The sequence below is a fragment of the Corvus hawaiiensis genome, chromosome 6, assembly GCF_020740725.1.
Source record: "Corvus hawaiiensis isolate bCorHaw1 chromosome 6, bCorHaw1.pri.cur, whole genome shotgun sequence".
NCBI classification, from domain to species: domain Eukaryota; kingdom Metazoa; phylum Chordata; class Aves; order Passeriformes; family Corvidae; genus Corvus; species Corvus hawaiiensis.
The window spans coordinates 9,585,171-9,608,558 of NC_063218.1; the positions used below are offsets into that span (position 1 = coordinate 9,585,171).

General features: G+C 42.4%; 1 protein-coding gene across 2 annotated transcripts in view; it reads right to left on the reverse strand.

Annotated features, from left to right (window-relative positions):
- KIF26A (kinesin family member 26A) overlaps positions 1–23,388 on the reverse strand; it is a 103,973-nt gene that overhangs the window by 26,321 nt on the left and 54,264 nt on the right. For both annotated transcript variants that reach the window (XM_048307627.1, XM_048307628.1), the window contains exon 5: positions 4,343–4,526. In XM_048307627.1, coding sequence (XP_048163584.1) covers positions 4,343–4,526 — 184 coding nt within the window. The remainder of the gene's footprint in view (positions 1–4,342; positions 4,527–23,388) is intronic.

Genomic DNA, 23,388 nt, shown 5'->3' on the forward strand with positions numbered 1-23,388 from the left:
TAAAGAACACCTATAGAGAAGTGACACTTCTCCTTTGATCACAAGTTCTAAGAATTCGGACACATGAAATTTCATTTGGGCTGACTCATTTTTAGAAAAATCTGTATTGCTGCAGGGCTTTTTAAGGGCAAACACTGATATTTATGAAGTTGCAAAAGAGGAATGGGTTAAGAGACATTTAGTTGGTACTGCATATCTTACTCTGTGTTTCAGAAATGCATAGCTACTTTGGTTTTCGAGGAGCATTAAAACCAGTAACTAGCATATGCCATCACCATTTGGATGCTCTAAAACCTAACTCAAGAACTAATTCAATTAGCAGAGAGCTCTTATCCTCTCCAGCAAAGCACAGGACTCTTCCAAATTGTGGTTAACAAGGATTTGGTGAGAAGGACACAGCTGGAACCCTCTCAGAATCCCAGAATATGCTGAGCTGGAAGGGACCCACAAGGATCATTGACTCCAACTCCTGGCCCTGCACAGCACCATCCCCAAGAATCACAGCATCTTCAGTATCTCTAACAGTAAACAGCATCTTCAATTCTCTGTGATCCTTGTAGGTCCCTTCCAACTCAGGATATTCTGTGATTCTATGTTTTTAATGTTTTCAGCTGAGAGCTAAGTAGCAGGCATTTTGAGAGTCAACAGACAGACAAATCCTGTGCTGAAGGAGAAGCTCCCACAGCTGAACTGCTCAGGGTCCTACCATATCCTTGGCATCCTGGTCGAGCTTTTCTCTTGGAAAGTTCCCTGCTCTACTCACTAAAAAAATATGTAGAGCACATGACCCAAGGTGTTGGGGTCCCTCCCCTGCCATGGAGCCCTGGGAGAGGGGCCCTGAGGGCACAGACACGGGGTTTCGCTGCCCCTGCTCAGCCTCGTTCCCATTGGTTGGTTTGTGTTCCCTGCGCGGGCAGAAGGACCCTTGGTCCCGTGACTGGAACAGTTCCTGGGCAGAGCTCCGGCCATGCGGCTGGAGAAATAAACATCTCTGAAACAGCTATCAAGAATCTGTCTGTCCATTATATATTTCCTTTCCACGGGACTCCTGGTTTGATATATGCGTGTTGCAGGATCCCCACTGCAACAAATGGTGGAGATTTGAGAGCAGAACGATCCCCGATCCCTAAGCGACTGATTTGTGTGAGTAAACCCTAGAAACTTTGGATTCCTCTTCTTGGTTTTGCTTTGCTATTCCGTATCTAAACTATGGAGGAACCATGGGAAGACTCTTGGCTCTCAGAGCCGCATATGGACATTTATCTTAAACTTAAAATGATTCTTGAACAACGATTTGTAAATTTTAGCTTGATTCAAGCTCAAAAAGAACTGAAACACTTCCTGGCATGGTTGTTTAAGAACTTTTTCTATGTTTCTTGGGATTTAATTCTTACCAAGGGCTTTTGGAAAACCGTTTGGACACAGTTAATACTGGAGTCAAAATATATGCCGATGGAAGAATATTTTCGTGAATATTATTTAGTTACCGAGACTGTTGAGCAATGTCAGCTGTGTCCTGGCGAAGGGAAGCCTGGCGCAGGGACCGTGCGGCCCAGGCCACGTGCACCGAGCGCTCTGAGAGCAGCAGCGAGGCAGTTCCCGCGCGCGGGCGGAGCCACGCGAGCCGCAGTGTCGGTGGCGGAGCGAGGCGCGGCGGGACCCGGCGGTGCCCGAATGGTCCCGTGCAGCGCGTGGTGGAGCGAGCCCCGTGAATGCCTGACCGAGAGGGGCGGCACGCGGGCGGCGGCTGGCAGCGATGGCGGTGGAACGGAGCCGCGCCCAGCCGAGACGCGCGCTGGAGCGGGGCGCGGGGGAGTCATCGCTCGGGGGCCCGGCCGAGACGTGGGTGCAGCGCCCGGCAGCGGCAGCGAAGCTGCGACCAGAGGAGGCGACGCACGGAGAACTGAGCGGCACGGCCCGGCCCGGCCCGCGCAGCCCCGAACGCGACCCCGGGAAGAGCGCGCAGGCACCAGCAGCCCCGACAATTCCAACACGGGAGCGACCGAAAGAGACAGCAAAGACGCAGCGAGACAGAAAACAGCAGCCACTCGGAAAAAGGAAAAGATCATAGCAACTAAGACCTTAGGGATAGTAAAATGGTATAATGTTAAGCAAAATTATGGTTTTATAACAAGGTGTGACAACCAGCAAGACATATTCGTGCATAGAACTGCTATTAAAAAGAATAACCCTGAAAAATGCATCCCAAGCTTGGGAGATGGAGAGGTGGTGGAATTTAATATTGTACTAGGGAGAAAAGGGTTACAAGCATCGCAGGTCACTGGGCCTGATGGTGTTCCTGTAAAAGGCAGTATATATGCAAAAAATCGTAGTCATGTTAGACAATATCTCCATTGTAAGCCCCCCCTACAGTTTCCCTTTCCTAATCCCACCTTTCCCTTTTACCCTATGTCCTATTACCCCCAGTGTATTCCCAATCCGTTTTTTCACCCATGGTTTCCCTCACAAAACCATGCTTTTGCCAATTGTTTCCCCAAAAATCCCTTTCCAATGCCGAGTGGGGGATGAAAAGGGGGAGGGAAGAAGTTAAACCCTCTCCTGCCTCAGTTTCCCCACAAAGCATGCTCAGAGTTCTGTCTCCCTTCTGTCAGCCCTAAGATGTTCCAGAGAATCTGTTTGGACATTTAAAGACTCAGGAGGGTGGCTTGTTTTTGTCTTGAAACGGTTCTTGTTATGTTTATCCAGTTGTTTTCATTCTCCTTTTATTAAAATAAAACGGGTGAGGTGTTGGGGTCCCTCCCCTGCCATGGAGCCCTGGGAGAGGGGCCCTGAGGGCACAGACACGGGGTTCCCTGTCCCTGCTCAGCCTCGTTCCCATTGGTTGGTTTGTGTTCCCTGCGCGGGCAGAAGGACCCTTGGTCCCGTGACTGGAACAGTTCCTCGGCAGAGCTCCGGCCATGCGGCTGGAGAAATAAACATCTCTCTGAAACAGCTATCAAGAATCTGTCTGTCCATATATATTTCCTTTCCACGGGACTCCTGGTTTGATATATGCGTGTTGCAGGATCCCCACTGCAACACCAAGGAATATTATCTCCAGCCCGCTGAAATCATGCACTTGATCATAGACTTTGTTAATCTGTTTGAAGACGCCAGATAAAGCAGTGCTTTCCATGAGGTACAAGTCATGCTGGAAAGCTCCACCAGCCACCCTCAAAGCACAGGAAAAAGCCTGAAGTCTCTTGGCTACACACAGCTGCAGGCACACAAGTGCAGAGACAGTTTTATTGAGATGTGGGCACAAGGATATACAATCATACTTTAAAGGTCTTCCTAAGGCAAAGTGCCTCAGAAGTGCCATGCTTCCTGTTACTCCTGGTGCCACAGCCAAGTACTAAGTCTCACAGAAAAAAACCAGGCACAACAAATGGGTTTTGTTAAAAAACAGACATAGAAAGGACATTCCTCAGCAAACCCTCCTCCACCTGGTAATGTCTAAATTACTGTGCCAGGTTTACTGTATTCCATCACTTAATACTACATCCTCTTTTCTAAGACACTGAAAAGGCAAGAGAAAAAAACCAACACATTTTCATCTGTGAATTTCCACCTGCTTAAAATAGCCCAAATCACTCCTTTATTTTCCATTAAGCACAAAGTCAGTTAGGAAATATGGAGTATTATCTGTGAACAAGTGTCAGCTCTAGGTATTTAGGCTGACAAACTCTTTATGTTAATGCTGATTCGTATAGTTACTCTAGGTGCATATTTTAGCTCTCCTGTGCACATTACATATTTCAATTCTATCTTCAAACACTAATCTCTTGTAGCCTATGTAAATAAGTATTCAGACTCTGTTGTGTGGGTGATTAAACAGTTATAAATATGAATAAAGCTCCAAGTAATTGGGTTGTATTGTAATTAATTTTAGATAAACTTAGCACCAGTTTTTCAATTTCAAAGGTGCTGCATTTCCTAAGTTGGTGAGACTGCTACTCCATTTCCATATTCTTACAATGACACATGAAGCAGAGGGAAACAAAGCCCCCTCAGCATCTCTCCTTAACCTCAGCAGAGACAGCACCAGCACCAGTGGCTGAGTCCTGCTGGCAACACAGAGACTATTTCTTCCACAGCTGGAGCCTGTATGGGCACTGGGTTTGGACTGAATGGGTTTGGATACCAAAGGAAATTTTGTCTCTTACTCTTTGCAAAGTCCACAGGAGATAACAGCACTCAGGCACATTCAAATGGATGTGGCTCTCTGTCTATCCCAAGACCCTTTGCTTGAGTCTATCCAACTCAGTTCTAGGCCAAAAGCTTCCAGCCCGGTTAAAATTTGTCTAGAAAAATATTTTAAAATATTGAAATCCGAAGTTACCTTTCCAATGCCAGGGTTGTCCTTGATTTTGGACACAGCTCTCAGAAGGCATGGTGGTGCTGGGGGAGGACAGAGCTGCAGGATGCCACTAAAGTTAGTAGCATAAATAGAGAAGTCGTGTGTGTGTGGCAAGGGCGGATGGTATTTCTTTCTCTTCGAAGACAGGTTAAGCTTCTGTGCTGCTCTGTATAAAAGTAATAGCAAGAAAGGACAGTGTTACTTAGGCGTTAACAGGAATCTGAACCAGACAAACAGATCCTCATTGTCATCACTGCCTGTTTTACAAATCAAGTCACTGCATTCTAATCTGATTTCATAAGGACAAGTCATCAGGACATTAATAGAGGAAACATGGGTAGAAAAATTACTGGCAAAATATTCAGTTAATTTATCTCCCAACAGAAATTCAACTGTAATCTAATTTGCCCTTCTTTCCCCCAACAGCTTGACATCTGAATCCTAAAAACTAACATCTCACTGACGTAATAAAAAGCTGAAATAATCCCCTTGTCACTGGCAGAACCAGATGGACTTTGCTGGTGATAACATTATGAAAGTGGTTCTTTGTACTCTACAAGTTACTCAAGACAGAGGATAGCACTCCAAGTCAGCCGAGCTCAAGATCCTCTCCTGTTGGCAGCACAGAAAATCTTTAGATAACAGAAAATTTCCTTCAAGACAGATTGGTTTTTCCTCCCCAATCCCATTCTTTCACATTAAAATGGAAAGCTATTAAAAAGACACGCTTTAACGTGCTGAATGATAATGATCCTGCTTTTGAAATGTAGAATTTCAAAACATAAAAGATGAAGGAGGAAAAATTAGAACATACAATTAAAATTGTAACATTCTTCCTTGTGAATAAAAATAGGAACATAATCAGTTTTTTCTGCTATTCCCCATCAGCAACACCAAACAACAGAGCAAGAAACAAAAACAGAAACTCTTCTCTACATCAAACACAACATGGGAAAATAAAAATCACCCTGCAGAATTAAGCAGAATAAAATATATACATCAGCAAGCACATGCTGGCAACTGGGCATGGCAATGAGGGTGAAAGCTCAGTTCTCTCAAAGTCAAGGAGAGCTTTACCACCTGAAAACGACATGTATGATCCAACACTGAGACTGTCAGTAGATAGTCCATCCACAGATAATGATCATAAAAGCATCCAACATACCTTTTAGCATTACTCTGAATGACTGTTAGGCCAGCAAAAGCCAAGATGTCCCACTGCCAGCATCTCTGGACACCCTGAGTCCACTGATGCCAGCAGGTCTTCTGAGGACAAACCACTATTCTGGTCCATGCTTGCAAAATAAGGGCTTGTCGCTTTGAACAAATTATTAAGTATCTTTATACAAGGACTACTTTACATTTTCATCTTGTCTTTCAGCCCAAGATCTCCAAGTACTTTTCAGTGAGATCAAACTGGAAGTAGCATCTGTGAGGTATTATAAGCAACAGACCTACAGAGAAACTAAGGCAGTATTTTCCTGTCATAACGAATTAAGGGTAAATCTAGAAGCCTAACCTTGCCATGAATCTTGTCATCATTGTCAGGCAGCCTCAGGCTTAAGACAGCTTAGTAAGCTGATCAGAGAGAGAAGCTATTTCTTTGCTTGTATTTTTTGTAGGTTAGAAATAAAAATTAACACCAAGAGCAGAAGGGCTGCACAGTTTCTTCCAGCTTTTAAAGCACTCATTTGAAGCACTATTGGCTTCAAATGAGCAACAGTACAAAGAACTGGTTGTGTCTGAGGAGCAAAACTGGACACTTGAGTCTAAATTAGACAGCTAATTAGTACAACAGCTAGGACTCTCAACACAGATCTCCAAAACCCCCAGTCCTTTTCTCTATATTCCAAAACTTGTATGTTAAACTCCTGAACCCTTTTACTTCGACTTCTCAAGATGCAGACCCCCTATGTGCTTCCTTCTCCCTCTATAAACACTACAGTATTTAGAAAAAGACAAAGATTCTTGTGATGAAAAAATGAGGCTATAGTTCCAAACTCAGAGGGAGCCCAAAGCCACTGTCTTTTGAGGAATGAGTTGGACTTTTGCCTCTGAGGAAAGAAGCAGCTTTTGACTCCTACTGCATCCTGAAACCAGCAGGAACTGCATCCCACAGTGAAGCAAAATACCACAAGCATGGGTTTATACAGAACCTCAAGGGTCTGGTGGCAATGAGAACTCATTTAACTGCCTAAATCTCAAATCCCCTTGCTAATACTTCATTCAGTATGAAACCATATGCTGAAATAGGACACTGGGAACACAGTTGCACAACTTCACTGTGGTTGCAGCTGCACATTAAACTGTAATGCCTCCTAAATTATATGCAGCTTTACTGTGCAGAAAAGTCTCTACCTGTTGGTACTGTCATTGTGGAACTCAAGACAGTCATTAGTATCTATCTCCAAGTACCAATTAACAATCCTGGTTACTATTTAATTGTCTTGTTGATTAATATGAAAGATAATGTTTATTTTCTTGTTTACATGCTATGATCCCTTGTTGAAATTATAAAAACTCCTCAAGAGAATGTCTTCAAAGAGCAATCAAGATATACATTAAATCCTGATGAAATAATTACTCCTGCAACAGATCTGGCTGCAGGAGCTCCTCTGGGAAACATACATGAAAGAGAATGAGATACAAAGGACAAATTTACTCAGGAATTGTGTGTTCAAGCAGCTAACTAAGCACTAACACTCAATGAGTAACTGCACCCAAAAAGGCCAAGCTGAGTAAAGCATATAAACAATGAACAGAAAATGCCACTTTTTAGAAGTATAGCATTTCTCAAAATACCTCAGTAGCACATTTCTGCGGCATTTTGATAAGCAGATCTAAGATACTAAATCTGTTACTAATTGCCTTAACTTCTGCACCAAGACAGAACCACTTTCAAACTGGTTCACTTTGACAGTATGCATTACCTTCCTGCACCTCCACTGTTCAAAGGACAGTGGCATATGCTACCTAAAGCAATTAACTGCTGTAGTGCTGATAAATCCTCTTCCTGTGAGTCTGGAGGGTGATGATTTTACTAAGAAATTTGGCAAAGTGACTGTTGATGTCCATGTGAGATAACAGGAAACTGAAAGCAGAGGAACTGGAGTAGCTGTTGTAGAAAATAATCAGTGCTTTGATGGGCAATCGGCCAACTCCACTAATAATGATGTGTGTGGTTCACACTTAAAAAGCATCTCTTGTCAGGTAACAGTGCACAAAGCTTAATTACAACCTCTCTGTGTTTGAATGCAAGAATGGCTTTGCCTGATATTAAAACAAGGTTATTTCTGGAGTTGGAACACCACAGACATCTTGTACAAGCAGTATCAAACAGCTTGCTGGGCTTGATTTTGTTTGTTGTTTTGGGTTTTTTTTCTAAAAGCGAAAGGGTAAGGATCTAATTGAAAGCATAGGGCAGTTGAGGCAAAACAAAACATCACTATCAAACTGTAGACTCTGAATATTAATTCAAGTAATTGTCATCCTCAGCTCCCATAAAAAGCACAGCCAGTTCTTTAACAAAAAGCCAGTTGGGCAGCAGCTTTCCCATGCTTTGCTTGGGCTCCTGGACAGGTCCAGGCAAAGAGCACAACAGAAACACTCATCAATCCCTATGTGCTTCCTGTAGAACCAACAATATACTTGGTGGCATCCCAGCCACCTACTCATTAGGCCAAAATATAGGCCAAGTTGGTTCTGGACATGGGCCCAAATAAATCAAACAAAATCTAACTTCACAAACCTCTTTACTTCAGTAAAATTCATGAGAGGATGCATTTACATGGAGCCAACCCTGAGACACTCCAGAGTGCTGGTCTTTCTGCAACAACACATTTCTGAATTTGCACTTAAGTTTTCAGGTGTGTCTTTTCTCCGGAATTCCTTTACTCAGGGTGAATTTTTTCCATGGAGACAGGGCTGGTAAAGCTGTCCTAAACTGGGCCCTTTTTGCCTAGCACCAGAAAGACAGAACTCAAGCTCATACCACATCACTTTCTGTAGGGACACTAATTGGGTGCTATGTCCATTGCCTGACCTGCTTCTTTTTCTCAAATTTGGTCTTGCACAGGAGGCCGTCGCACACACCTTCAGCACCACAATGGGCTGTCTGACCTCGTCCAGTATCACCTTCTGTTTCCTCTCAGGGAAAATTATGACCTGCAGGGAATTCTACGCAAAACTTAAGCATTACAGTCATTTGTTTCTCCGGGCGTTTGCCAAACACTTGTCATAGCTTTGACAGAGTTTTACACTTTCCACCTACCTTCTCTTTCCCCATTCAGCCTTCACAAGCACTCCGCTACAAAACATTCTTGCAAGGGAAACTAAGCCCCACACTCCTACGCTTCTCTTCCAATTAAAGCATGAGAGACATTCATGTATATTGCTTTTACCTCCAGCTGTGAGATCTACTGTCTGCATTTTGCTTAACTCTTTCCCTCTTTAATAGAAGATGTCTTTTAAGATGCTCTGGAGAGTTCTTTCCTCATAGCTAGGTGTCACGGTAGAAAATAAAACTAATATATGGCACATGCAGGGGCACTCAAATATCAAATGACAGGGGACAGGCTCTAACCTGCTCTTTCCCCCACACAATTTACAGATTACTAGGTTTTCTGCCATGCATGGATGAGACCAGTGAGGAAAACCACAGCCAGATCAATTACATAATGCTCAGCATCTAGGGAACAAGACCGTGCAACAACAGTAGCTACAAAGCCTGCTCGTTGAAAGAGCCATGCCATTTTTAATTTTAAATTCTGCCTATGTTGTTAGCATGACATTTCAGATACTCTGATGTACAGCAAGCTGCTTCTAGCTTGCACTCCCTGCACACGTTCTGCACATTATAGCTGTGAAAGTAAACAGCACCATTTAAATCCCTAAAGCACTCTTTCTGAGCATAATTTCTCCACAAAAAAAAAGGAAAATTAGATTTGAAGCTTTCATAATGATGCAAAATTATAAAATTTTTGTAAATTTTATTAACCTTCAAAAGAAAGAGAGCTAGGAAATATACTTTGTGACTCCTACTACAAATGGATCAACTGAGATAAATGAAGAGGACTTAATGGACACAGTACATTTATGGACAAACTGGCAGAAGTCAGAAATAGAACTGCTTCCCATTATTAAGCTCCACTGACAAGAATAATAAAAGAAAACTTCTGCACATTCATTTCAACATTACTCATTAAATATTAACAGTTTTAGTGTTATTAGTCAGTCTTATCTTTCAGAGATCACTATCATTATTCATATTGTGAGAATGCTTAAGGGCTTCACTGAAAGGGTCAAGGCCAAAGACGTGTACAGTCCAAGCCTTAAATATCCTGAACTTTGGAGTTTACACAAGAGTATGCTTACTCAAGACTTTTAGTTTGACCTTGACAGACATCATGGAAGTGATTTTTATCCTGATTCTGAGCCATCTGCATTATGGATGCAGGCTTACACTGAGAACCAGTGTACCCTAAAGCAAAGCTCTCCCAAACTTTCCCAGTTCCCAGCATAACCAGACATAAATTCCCCCCACATAACCAACAACCTAATCTTTTCCTGCTGCCAACCAGTTCCAAAGGAAACAGTGGGAATGTCACAGCCTGTCATCCTACCTGCAGCTCCAGTTATTGTTTTGAGTTATGTATTTGTATTGAGTTATATCACTGTTATGATCCAGTTTTAAGGTTCTTAGAAATGCCTCTGCCCAAATTAAGCTGCAAACGAGACCATACGCCAGTGACAACAGTAAGGGTTTTATTTGATGGTAAATAAGAGAGAGAGAGAGAAAGAAAGAAAGAAACTAGAAAATAGGTGGGGGGGACAGAAAGAGTGACAGGGACAGAGTAAGGAAAATATCACCACTCCATGCATCACAATGTTCCATTGATCCTCTCCAGCTGGTGTTCTTGGTGGTGAAGGTCCCCCCAAAAGCATAGAATCCGATGGGTTTATACACCCTCCAGCCAGGTAGCAATGTCCAGGCATGTCCCCCTGGGGTGGGGGGGGCAGTCTCTCACAGCAGACTCTGGGTCTGTTGCACCACGTGCAGCCCTGTGGGGCCGAGCCTCTCACATGAAGGTCCCGTGGATGTGCCCTGTGGCGTTGGGGTTCCACGCTGGGCCGGTTTGTGTAACAGAGGATGGGTGTTCAGTGCCTCTGACCAGAGGTTGCACCACATACCCAAAACCTCCTCCTCCCCTGCCTCAATTGGATGGGGGGTGGTCTTTGTAAACCTGGCTTCTGTGAGCTGTGCTCTCCCCCACCCCAATCTCAGGTGGGGATGATTGAACAATGGGTTTCCCTTTATCTAATCAGCAGTTTGACTTTCAGTTCAAAGTCCCACTCTTCAGGGAGGCTTCTTTGGTTGTAGCTTCTTTATAATGAGCAAAACTTTATATCAATGTTTGAGGCATGAACTATCTTCAGTCTCTGACAGCCACCCTGTGACTCAAACATCATAATAAATGTCTCTTTCCTAGAGGTCCTCTTCACTTTGTGGGTTGTCCACAGAGGTGATGAGGAGAGAGAACAGGAAAAAGGATAGAAACAGTAGAAGCAACAACACAAGTAATCTTACAGTGTCCAACAATGTCAAAATGCAAATTTAATTGTAATCATCAATTCAATTTTCATTAGTCAGTGCTTCCACCCCGTGAATCCCAGGAATCAGTGGTTTTTAATGCATAGTGGGTGTGAGGGATATCACAGTATTGTATCTCTTAGATGTTGGTTCAGTATGTTTCGAAATTAGTTATAGAATTATGCAGCAGGTCTTCATTTTTAAATTCCACAGAGGGGTATCCTGAACAGGTACATGTATTAACATGTGTCAATTAGCAAAGTTTCAAGAGGATTCCCAGCTCTTGTGGTATAACTGATTGACTTTGCACCCTGGAATAAATGTGAAGGGATTGGTTGAGGATGTGTGCTTTCTTCTTGACTGCATTCACATATAGTTAGAAGAGTTTCATAGGTAATATTCTTTCTCTGCTGGATAACTCTACACATTATGAAGGATTCATTTTTATGATACAAGATTAACACACAAAACATTTCCATACAAAATGTTCTCGTGCAAACATATCTTTACATCAGGGCTACACTCTGTTTTCCAGGAGACAGATTATAGCACTGTTGTCATTTAATCTTGACACAAACCAGAAAGTGTGGCTTTTTATTATTGGTGGGATTAAAAATTAAATTAATTCCCTTTCAAATTTAGTTTTCAAATAGCGTTTTCTTTTGAATTTTAGTGAGGAAATTGATGGCATGAAATTCAACAGTACATTAGTTTGAGAGCTGGTAGAAGGCTTTTCTGTAGCCCTCCTGGTTTAGGAAGGGGGATTCGATCACTTCTTATGTAGCATTTGCTTGTGTTTTATCAAGATTCTTTAATTCACTAACCAGAAAATCCAAAAAATTTAGCCAGATTATAATAATTTTGAAGCCTTCTGAGGCAGAACTGGGAAGGTTAGTACATATTGTAGGATTTCAAATATGTAAAAATTCTTATACCAACTCTCAGGATAATATTGGTTGAGACAAATTATACATCCGTAAGACCTTAGCCACACCATTTTTCAGTAAAAAGATAAAACAAGTAAGACAAATTAAACTTAAGAATATGTAGAATGCTTAAACTAATATTTGATCTCCTACCAAGTCACTTGCAATGAAAACACAAACAAATTACAAACATTAACCAACTGACAATGCAAGTAATTATGGTGACACTTTAAATTTCCTTGGTTTTCATGCAGCTCCATCTCATGTTGGTAGGTTCCTATAAAGGAAAAGTGAAAATCTGGCCCACTAGACGGATTAGAAATAAAAATTTTTTGTGGCTAACACAAAGTGACAGAGTCTACGTGAAGCAATAGTTATCACATTTAGGTGTGATTTTGCTGCTTGCACTTTCTCTGCTCTCAAACTGTTTTCCTTATCATCAATGCATGGATGTTTGGCATTCCTAGAAAAGGGAAAAGCAACAAACTTCCCAGAAAAATACGCTTGAGTGAAACAAGTTGTTATTTGTATTAACTTATTCAGGTGGAGTTCTAGCTTTTATTCTATGAAGTGCTTGTTGCACTTTTGTTGTTTCCCACAGGTTTTCAGTGGGGTTTCCTCCAACAGATTGTTCAGCGGAGAGAGTAAGACTGCTTTTAAAAGTTGTGCAAGAGTTGCAGTCTGTGAATCAGGCATTTGAGTTGCTTTTTCTTTTTTCAGGGTTTTAGCAGGCTTCTGCTTTTTGCCCTGGAGCAGTTCGCTTACCAGTTTGCTCCTTTTGTTCCAGTGATTTTCTTTTTGGACAAGACAGAGTTCAGCAGCAAGCTATGCTACTGCCTAAAACCCCTTTTTTTTTTAATAACCAATCATATTTTTAGTAATCAATCATCTTTTAATAACCAATTGCTCTTTATCTAAATTTTTTTTTTTTTTTTTTTTTTACCAAGTCCACCCCAGGAGTAGAGAACTGACTAACAAATTAACCAAGGAAGGACAACGAAACATTTTTTCGCACTGGCCACTCAGGACAGGCATTTTCCCCCTGAAGTTTCTCTATAGCCCCCACAGAGGAAGCTGCAGGATAAATAGCTAAGCCTGCATAGGGACAACACCATCCCCACAAGGCAGCAGCTGCAGAATTGGCCTCAGGACTGGAACCTGCCAATTCTAGTTCTCCACAATAAACCACAGTCTGTTGGGGGGGTGGGGTTTCCCACAAGATAAGAGCTGCAGAATGGGCCTCAGGACTGAAACCTGCCAATTCTGGCTTTTCACAACAAAACACACAAAAGGAAACTAAAACACCCAAAATCAGTTTACTATCACCTCCACAACATCCTCAGAGAAAGCTGCATCAGAATTCCCAAGAGTCTGGGTCCCCACAGAAGAAACCTTGACCTCCACAACCCCCTTAGAGAGGGCTGCATCGGAATCCCTAGAAATAGCTGTGTCCCTACAGAAGGAAACCACAGGAAATAATCTCCTCAGAGGAGACCATACTATTGTCAAAAGGCACTTGGGGTCAGAGAATAGTACGCTTGCCGACTACGCCAATAAATGTTATGATCCAGTTTTAAGGTTCTTAGAAATGCCTCTGCCCAAATTAAGCTGCAAACGAGACCATACGCCAGTGACAACAGTAAGGGTTTTATTTGATGGTAAATACGAGAGAGAGAGAGAGAAAGAAATAAAGAAATAGAAAATAGGTGGGGGGACAGAAAGAGTGACAGGGACAGAGTAAGGAAAATATCACCACTCCATGGATCACAACAATGTTCCGTTGATCCTCTCCAGCTGGTGTTCTTGGTGGTGAAGGTCCCCCCAAAAGCATAGAATCCGATGGGTTTATACACCCTCCAGCCAGGTAGCAATGTCCAGGCATGTCCCCCTGGGGTGGGGGGGGCAGTCTCTCACAGCAGACTCTGGGTCTGTTGCACCACGTGCAGCCCTGTGGGGCCGAGCCTCTCACATGAAGGTCCCGTGGATGTGCCCTGTGGCGTTGGGGTTCCACAGCTGGGCCGGTTTGTGTAACAGAGGATGGGTGTTCAGTGCCTCTGACCAGAGGTTGCACCACATACCCAAAACCACCTCCTCCCCTGCCTCAATTGGATGGGGGGTGGTCTTTGTAAACCTGGCTTCTGTGAGCTGTGCTCTCCTCCACCCCAATCTCAGGTGGGGATGATCAAACAATGGATTTCCCTTTATCTAATCAGCAGTTTGACTTTCAGTTCAAAGTCCCACTCTTCAGGGAGGCTTCTTTGGTTGTAGCTTCTTTATAATGAACAAAACTTTATATCAATGTTTGAGGCATGAACTATCTTCAGTCTCTGACAATCACTCATCAGAACAGGCAACACATAGACAGATGTCCTACAACACATCCTCCAGCACCCTGTCCCAAGCCTTCCACTACTCACAGGATAAACTTGGTTGGCATTATTACTTTTATTTCTGCTATTGCTCTTTGATTTGTGGTTCTAAAATTAGAAAGGTAGCACAATGAAAAAAATGCAGTTGTTACCCAAAACCCCAAGCAAAATTAAAGGTGTCTGCTTCCACTAACAGCATTCAACTTGGAAAACAAAATGTGATTTAGAAAGACATTTTTGAAGAGAAAACTGGGAATGTCTAAATACATCATGAAGGTTTGGAAGGGACAGGCACCATCTGTATTTCTAGAGTAAATTTTGTCCAAGGAGCCACTTATAAAACATATGATAAACCTCGAGGGCATGGTCTCTTCCTCCCCCCCAGCTTCCTAGGTTCCTGCGATGGATGTACAACTTCTGGAGGACATGAACATTTTCCCCACTTTGTACCATTACACAAGTTCTGCACCAAACCTTTGTTTGCTTCGCTGTCCCAGCAATGTTGCTGAGAAGCACTGCCAGGACGAAGAAACAATTAATGTTCCTTATTTCTGTGTTTTGACTTCCTCAATAAATAATTAGTTAATCTGGATCACAATGCACAGCCTCAAACAATGGCATTTTTATAATGGGTGAGGGTAATAAAGTTTCAATAGAAGCCCATTATTCTGAAACGTTCCAAAATGTCAAACCACATCTAATATTGCAAGGATGTTACCTCACCAACACTGTGAGAGCAAGTATCTCCAATCTGAGGCAAAGTTCATGTGTTGCCTCATGCACACAGCATAATCTTGCAATTCAGACTTGAATTTCAGCTTCTCACTTTGACCTTGTAATTTTCTCTTACTATCTCTTATTAAAATCAAGGCAGAAATAAAAATCAGCAGTGTTGACATATTAGGAACATCATCGTCTCACAGTTTTTTACTAGACAGTTTCTTAACTACTCTTACTCTTAGAAAATTCACATCTCATGTCTCCCATTCCTTATTTTCCCCCCACTTCACCAGCAGACACGCAGGGGAGCTTATTTCCTTCTCCTGAGGCAGCTGTTACCTGGATGTAAACCAGTACCACACCCCAGTCCGTCTTCTCTTTTCAAATTAAGAAGTCCTAATCCTTCCAACCTCTTCTCACAGGTCAGGTTTCCTTGATTTCTGACCATCCTTGTTGCTTGCCCCCAACTCTATTCACAACTTCACAAAGTATGGAATCAAGGCTTTGTGCATCAGTAAGCAATAATCAAGGCTCACCTGAACTCAGGCACAGTACAGAAACGCCAGGCAAAGCCACTTTGGGATAAACTCAAAACAACCTCCAGAAGATGACAAGCTAAAACAAACTTGAAAGATACTCCTGACATCAGAAGAGCTCCCTCATGCTGTAGAGACTCAAGAGGTGGTTCCTCTACTCAGCTATCTTTTATTAATTTAACAGAAGCAACCAATCTGGCCCATCTTCAACCATTCAAGTAATTTGCAGGTATCCAAGAAGGAATTTTCACTACACTTCTCTGTAATTTTTCTCCAAGTTTAAGGAACACCAAAGGGCAGATCCTCACAAGCACTGACCGTTGCACTCCAACCACTTTTTCTGCTCTCCCAAACCAGCAGCTTCTGAGGTTACTGCTACAAAATTGTCTTGGGTAATGTCAGCTCCATGTTCTCTTCATCTTGTAGATTTAAGACACTTTTCTAGCCAAAGAACATTGCTTCAGCAGCCAGGACCAGTGTGCAGAAACTGACTTTTAGATATATTTCATATATATATATATATATGTATATATGTATATGAATAACAGCTAGTCACAGCAGCCTGCCACATACCATTTCCAGCTCTGCTCACTAATGATGTTAAACAAAGCAAGAGCAGATGAACATATTGCTGCACTTCCCCACTCGCTGTTTACAACTGTACCATATGACAAACTGCTGAAAACCTGTGTAGGTTAATCTTTAAGTAAGCAAGGCTGTCAACACCTAATACAGAAATATGTCAGTTCCTGGGCTGCACACTGCACAGATAGCTACGTACTGAAAATACAGCTACCTGAATGCCAGCAATATTTCCCCACTCTGTTTCATGAGCTAACTGAGCTAAAGCAGGCAGAACCACATCAATCTAAGCACGCTCCTTAGGCAAAAAAAAGTTGGACTTATTTGCCAGCAAGACACAGAGGCATGAAACAGTCAGGTTGAGCAAAACAGAATTCTAGTCTCATTTGTGTTCTGTCAAGAAAAAGTAAGAAAGACATTTTTAAAACTACAAAGTAATGAAACAATGGTGCTAATTAGCCCTTCACTACTGAAGTAACACTTAAATCGATTACTTAAAATTTTGCTTTGCAGTATCAGCTCCTGGTGTACAAAAATCATTCTGCTCATTCAGGCTGCTCCAGGGAAGAGGTAGATGTATTTGCAAGTGGAAAAGATGAGAGATAAAACATATGGCATGGCTAACAAGGGTTCATCTGAAGCACTAGGCTCAGACAAATATCTGACAGGAAAGAGAAGGGCTGAAAGAGGGAGAAATTCAGTATTTCCCTGCTCCTGATTGCGTATAGCAGTCTGAATACAAGTTGGCATCTGTGAGTATAATTCCTTCTTTGCAATAAAAGCTCTGAGGTGGGTTACATTTTCCTCTTACCTTCCTTTGACCCAACACACCATCCCCACAGACATACCTTTTTCATCAATTCCAGCTCCCTCAGCTCCATATTTTATTGCACATCTAGAAAATCCACAGAGGATCCATTCCCACTTCAGCTGGGTTTTATTTCAGATGCTTAGTCAAAGGCTTGACACCTCTATTGCCAAGCAAACAACTTCTCATGGGGGCATTTACTTATTCCTACTGTTAGTGAGTTAAATGGTCACTGACAGCACTAACTGATGCAGTGGAAATCATCCAAGTACAGAAGTGGTATGCCTACACAATGAGTATTTTTAAACAGAGGAGGGACACATGGGCTTCTAAACCCAGGGTTACTATGATTTATTTAACTGACATCAGTTCTGAAGTGATACTTCTCAGAGGTGTAACAGGCTGATACTGCAGCGCCCTTTAAAATAGCACTTAGTGGGAAAATCTGAGATGCATGTTTTTCCATCACTGCAGATGGAGAGATCTGACTATTTCTGACCCAAAGATGGTGACTTCAAATTTCAGTAGAAATGAGCAACTCCTAAAGCCTTGCTTGAGACACATCATTAAACGACATTCTGAAGCTTGCCCTGAAGTCCAGCAAGCTTCACTAATAACATTTAGATTAGATTCATTATACGCTGATTATCATCCATTGAATCCTTTACTCCATAGGGCAAGTGCTTCTTAATAAGCAAGCTCCAACACTGAGGACACAAAAAGCCAAACAAAGCAGAAAGCAAACCCAATAGCAGCACTAAGTGATGATGAGTGAGATACTGGCTAAGCTCTTTGAAATGTCCTGCCAAAAAAAAATCTTTCATCCTCCAGCAGGAAGGATGAAGGAAGTTTTAGAAAGCCAAAATTCAGTATTTTATAGAGAATTTAAAAGTAGCATCACAGTAATCCTGCTACTTGATCAACTGGTCAAGCACTGCAGCTATATTGCTGATGCATTATTTTGGCTTGACATTTTATTTTTGTCACAAATGATAATGTGGGATGCCTTATTCTGCGACAAGCACAAGCAAGCAAAGCAGTTTAGCTCAGAAAAGAGACAGTGACACTTCAAAGTCCATCTGCCCTGCAAACCACATCCTGCACACCATAAACTGAGTTTCAGAGTGACTCCAAGTTAGCCATGAAAACTCAATATTCAATTAACTATCAGTCTGATTTAAAACTATTTCACCTGCTAAGTCTGCCTGTCTTAATGATGTTATTACGATAGTTAAGTATGTTACTGGAAGAGGCTGAAAGTCACTAATATTTGTAAAACAGGTGCAAACTGTCAAATTACATCCCCACAGGAAAGTCACCATTATCATTTTACCTATGGAATGCTCCGTTCCCACTGCAGAAAAACCACCAGTGCAGCTGCCACTGCTGCCAAGCTGAGGAGCCCCAAATAACGGAGTCAGAGCAAGCGCTGGTGTTCAGGAGTCCAGGAACCAAAAAAGCAGGCAGACTGGGAGGGCTGGGCTGAGGGGGAGGCAGAAGTGCTCCTCTTGACAAGCTAGGAAGGGCAGAAAGAAGGGAAAAAGCCAAGGGGAAAGAGAGACTCTGGTAGCTAGGCAGCAGTGAGATTCCATATGCTCAGGAAAACAGAATAATCAAGTGCATTCAGCTACAGAGGAAGGAGAAAATAAAGAAAGGATCATATAGAAAAAAAAAAATTAAGGGAAAAAATATTAAGTCCAGGCAAGCAGAAGATCCAGGAGAGGACAAAGTAAGAAGTAGTATCTGCATGACTCCAGTCAAGTACTTCAGACTTTTTCCTAGTTTAAAACCCACTGACCCCCATTTACCCCCACAAATAAATTCAAACTTGGGTAGCTCTGAAGGCATAGATTCTCCCCTACTTGTAGGAACATCTGTTTTATATTAGTCTTCTTTTCTCTCCCTCATGGGCATCCAGAGTGCCTCAGAATATAGAGCTAACCCAATACCCAACCACTGTCTGCACTGAACCACCTACACCAGCTCAAGAAGTCACCACATCTCCTGGGGGGGCTGCCTCTGCTGCTCCAGAACCTCTTGTATAATCATTCATCAAGGCATTCAGAGCTGAAAAAAATCAGCCCTCCTCAGGGATGGCCTCAAATTATAAAGATCTTTAAGGTATTCAGTCAGCAGACAACACTGGAAGTGCTTTGTTGTGCCCCAATTCTGCTTTTGCTCTCAAGCTGGAGTTAAGACCTAGAACACCCTCTCCAAAATCCTGACCTCGTCATGAGGTCCCCACATTACTAGATCCATTTTTTCCCCTCTTCCTCTGTCTCTTCATATTTCCTTCCAATCTGGTTGGCACCAGGTTCCCTCCTTTCTTTATCCTGCCACCTCCTGCACAGCCCAACCTGCTCCCACACAAGTCCTACAGCCTGTGCTATCCAACAGAGGCTTCTCCTTCCAAACATCTCCCTGACACTGCTGCTTTCCACGATCTCTCCATGGTTCACACAATGATCCCTAACACTCTACACAGGAGTTTCATCTTCTAAGGCAATGACTCACAGATGCCCAGTTCTGCTCCATCTGGTCACCTCCCAGTTCCCTCTGAGGCTTTGTCAAATCCTCACCATGGGCTCTCCACCTTGGCTGATCATTCAGTGCCTCACCCCTCTAAATCAACAGGCATGCCCTGACCACAGATCTGTCGGCCTTCGGAACATTTTCATGCTTTCTATAGTGGTCTAACTCAGCACTACTCATTTCCAAACTCTACCTTCCCTCTCCTCTCAACTACTCCAATTTCTTCACCTCTCCCTTTGCTGAACTACAGCTCAGTGTCTCATCTCTGCTCAGTCAGTCTCACAGTGTCACAGATGAGCTGCTCCTAGCAGGGAGCCTGGCTCACCACACGCCGGTAATGCAGTGTGTAAATGCATGATGCTGTATTAGCAGTGATACCAGTAATGATGTTCTGCTGTTAAACACGCTGTCCTGAGAGTCACCTGTGCTTCCAAGAACAAAGCCTAATAAATTCAGGCTTATCTCCTAATTTATCCTCCTCACGGGCGAACATGAAATGGGATATACCTAAAGCATACATTCTTTGTTTGTCCTTAATTATAGGCAGTATTATGCTGCCACAGCAACTAGGAAAGCCTAAGCTGCCCTAAGTGATACAAGATACTGCACAAAGCCTCACACCCTGCCCCATCTCCTGTCCCCTCACCGCGCTGTGCTACGTGCAGGTCACGTTTGCTCTCTGGGGATGGGGAGCAGCCACATTCCAGCAGCGTGGCATGGCACCAGCGAGACGAGGCAAGCCTCTGGTGACACCTGCTCCCTTTCCATTTGCACATCTGCATGAGGGCTGTCTTGCTCTCCCTGGCTCCATGCAGAGAGGAAAAGGAGGACAGGAGGGCATACCCCTCTCCAGCCCCCTGCAGTGGAGAAGACACTGCAGGGATCAGGCTGTTCCAGCCTTCTAAACCCAGAGCAGGGAGTCATTAAGGAGAAAACATTAATTATGTATCTGGCTGCCCCTGAAACAGCTGGATGCTCCACTTCATCTGCACATCCATAGCTCTGCCTCAAGCCACAAATTTCTCAGCCACTGTTCCTAAGCAGTGACCAAATGGTAGCAAGAGGAAGTGGGGCATTTTGGGGCATTTAACAAAGAAGGGATGGTGCACTGAGAGACTGCTGGGCTGCATTAATGCCAGCAAGCCAACACATCCCTGAGGAGCCCTGCAACTCCTGTCATATTGCTATGGCACTGTCAAATAGGGACAAACCAGGCATGGCTTTTGGATGTGCCTGCCAGCAAAGCAGCCCTAACTGGGAAGGGCTTGTACCCCACTTTCTGAGGTAACTAGTTCAAATTAAATTTTCCCACATCACATCAACACAGGATTTCTTGGGCGTGGGTTATGCTTACTGAGGAAGCCTTAACAAGTGACTCTGCTTCTTCTCTTGACCCATGATTCATCAAGAATTTACAGTGGTTACCTGCAGCTATAGCAGAGACTTCTGTTTCAACCTCACAGGCTAGCTTAACTGTCACAGGTCAGCACAAAAATCTCTAACTCAGGATCCAATGAATCACATGTTTTCTTCACCTTTTAATGAACTACTACTTATGCATAACCCTGTTATTCATATTATCTGTCAAACAGATTTAATTTGTGCCAGCTCCACACAAAGCTAGGATACCCATGCATCCCAGCAGGGTACTGGGCAGAAGTTTACAGCTATTAAATACAGGGAACTGTGAACTACATTATGAGCTTACCAGAAATATAATGCTTGCTTTTAACAGGACAGAGAATGACAGGCTGAAGTGATTTACCTAGAAATATCTTAAACATGGCAACTTATTTTAAAAATTATATTTCTTTTTTTTTTCTTTTTTTCCCCCTGCATTAAATTCTGAAAGTATTGATAGTCATGGAATAATCAGGTTTAACAGGTTAGCAGTAATATATGCCTCAAGTGTTCCTAATACATCATAATCTTCTTTCACAGAATTTGCATCACTGTCAAACTGAACTACTGATTTTCAGTTGATGCTTTTAACATGTTTCTATGGTTACTTTCCAAGGTCGCACCAGAGAAGCCTGAACAGCAGTTCAGAAAGACAAAAGACATTTTGCATCCTTCACTACAGTAAATAATTTATGAAAGTTAAGGCATCCTCAAGGAAAAAAAAAAATCATAAAAGAATTTGTTCTGAGGTTATTTTCTTTGCAACAGTCTGAAGCACAGCAAAATCAATATCTCTACAAAAGCTTTCAAGATGAGACTATTTGACTAATGTTCCATATGGTACAAAATGCTAAAGAACACATCCTAAGTTTAGATCTATATGCACAAGCCTACATGAACTGCATGAATGGACTTTAAAGCAAAAAGTAGACATCTAATTTGCTGCTATCAGCTTCATCTTCTAAATCAGGCACTAGGCATTGTCTCAGTATTCTAAATTTTAAAAATGCAAAAATAAAACTGAAAAAAATGAAGTAAAACCAGTAATGACAGGCTTTATTATTTCCACCATTTTTCATTCAAAGCCACACAGATTTCATCTGTCCCCTAAATGTTATAAATTTTGACTAGTGTAACGAAAGCCTGTACAAAAAATATCTGAATTCTCTGCCTACCACTACACTAGATCAGAGTTTATTGGAACTAATTGAAGAGTCTAAGGCTTGGAACAAAAACACAGTAGTCATTTAGTGGTTGTGCTAATATTGCTATGCCTTTCCTGCAGTTTCATTAGATACAGACTGCTTCAATACCCTAATCATATGCTCAGTCACAGCACAATCAGGACACAGAGTACTGACAAGCTGTCCCACCATGCCTAAAGCTGATAAGGTGTCTGCTCTATGAGTAACCTCAATTATTGACTATATTTTATGGTCAATCTAATGACCAAATGCTTATCAGTGAACCATCAGGTGCCTGTAATAGGATAGTGACCCTTAGTTTATATGTACCATTACTGCTCATTAGTGAGTAATTAGATTCTTTAATCCAAATTCACAGGCATTAAAATATGATGGAATATCCTGACTCTATAAAGAGACAATTATGCTTATTTTAACTCTTCAGATGTTCAATTACATTATTCAGAGATTGTATTTTTTGTTAAGAAAATCTGCTTGCAAAAAGCATATCATGTGCAATGTTTTATATCATGCCCAAATTGACACAGCTTTCCCAAACATGCAGGAGGATGAGGAGAGTGGAAAGATAATGGGTGTGATTCACCACTGTGATTCTCCAGATTTATTATCTTAAATGGTTTTAATCTAGCAAAGCCCAGCAACACTGAAAATAATTAGAAACCTGAAAACCAGTGAGTGCTATGTTTGGAAGACTAACTTCTAAAACAAAAGCAGGTGGATACAAGGGAAGGGAGTTGCAACTATAAAGTTATTTCCCCTCTTCAAAGGCAGCAGTTCCACAGCAGCAAGTGCAACCCTGTAAGCAAACCAGTTTGAAAAGATCAACATCAAACAAGATGAGAATTTTAGAAGAGGGACAGATTGTCTTCTGCTCAACATCACTCAGGGTTGCCTACTTAGATACCTATTTTCTTCTAAACAGCTTTGATTCCTCCTCACTGCCCTGCCACAGCTCAAATCTTCCTTCCAGCTTGTGCACTGAGGGTATCCCTGTTCTCCAAACACCACACCCCCACCCAGCTGCACAGGCACTGCTGCCACCACTGTCACCAGCCACCAACAGGCAGAAATGGCACATTAATGGTGACAGCTTCGATTTATTGGGGGTCTTGATTCTCCTCCCAAAGGAGTGGTATTTTATTTTTTGTCAGATAGCCCATTAACCTCTTCCCAAGTGCATGCCCATTCTCCTCCTTGCTGCCCTTCTCCTGCCTGCTCTTGGAAACACCATTTCCTCTCTTCTCCAGCTGTTCACGTGACAAGAAAACCCAACTTTGTTATAAAGCTTATTAGAGCTTTATAACAAAATATGACAATATTTACTTAGCTGCAAGCATAACCCACAGAAGGGTCCTACAAC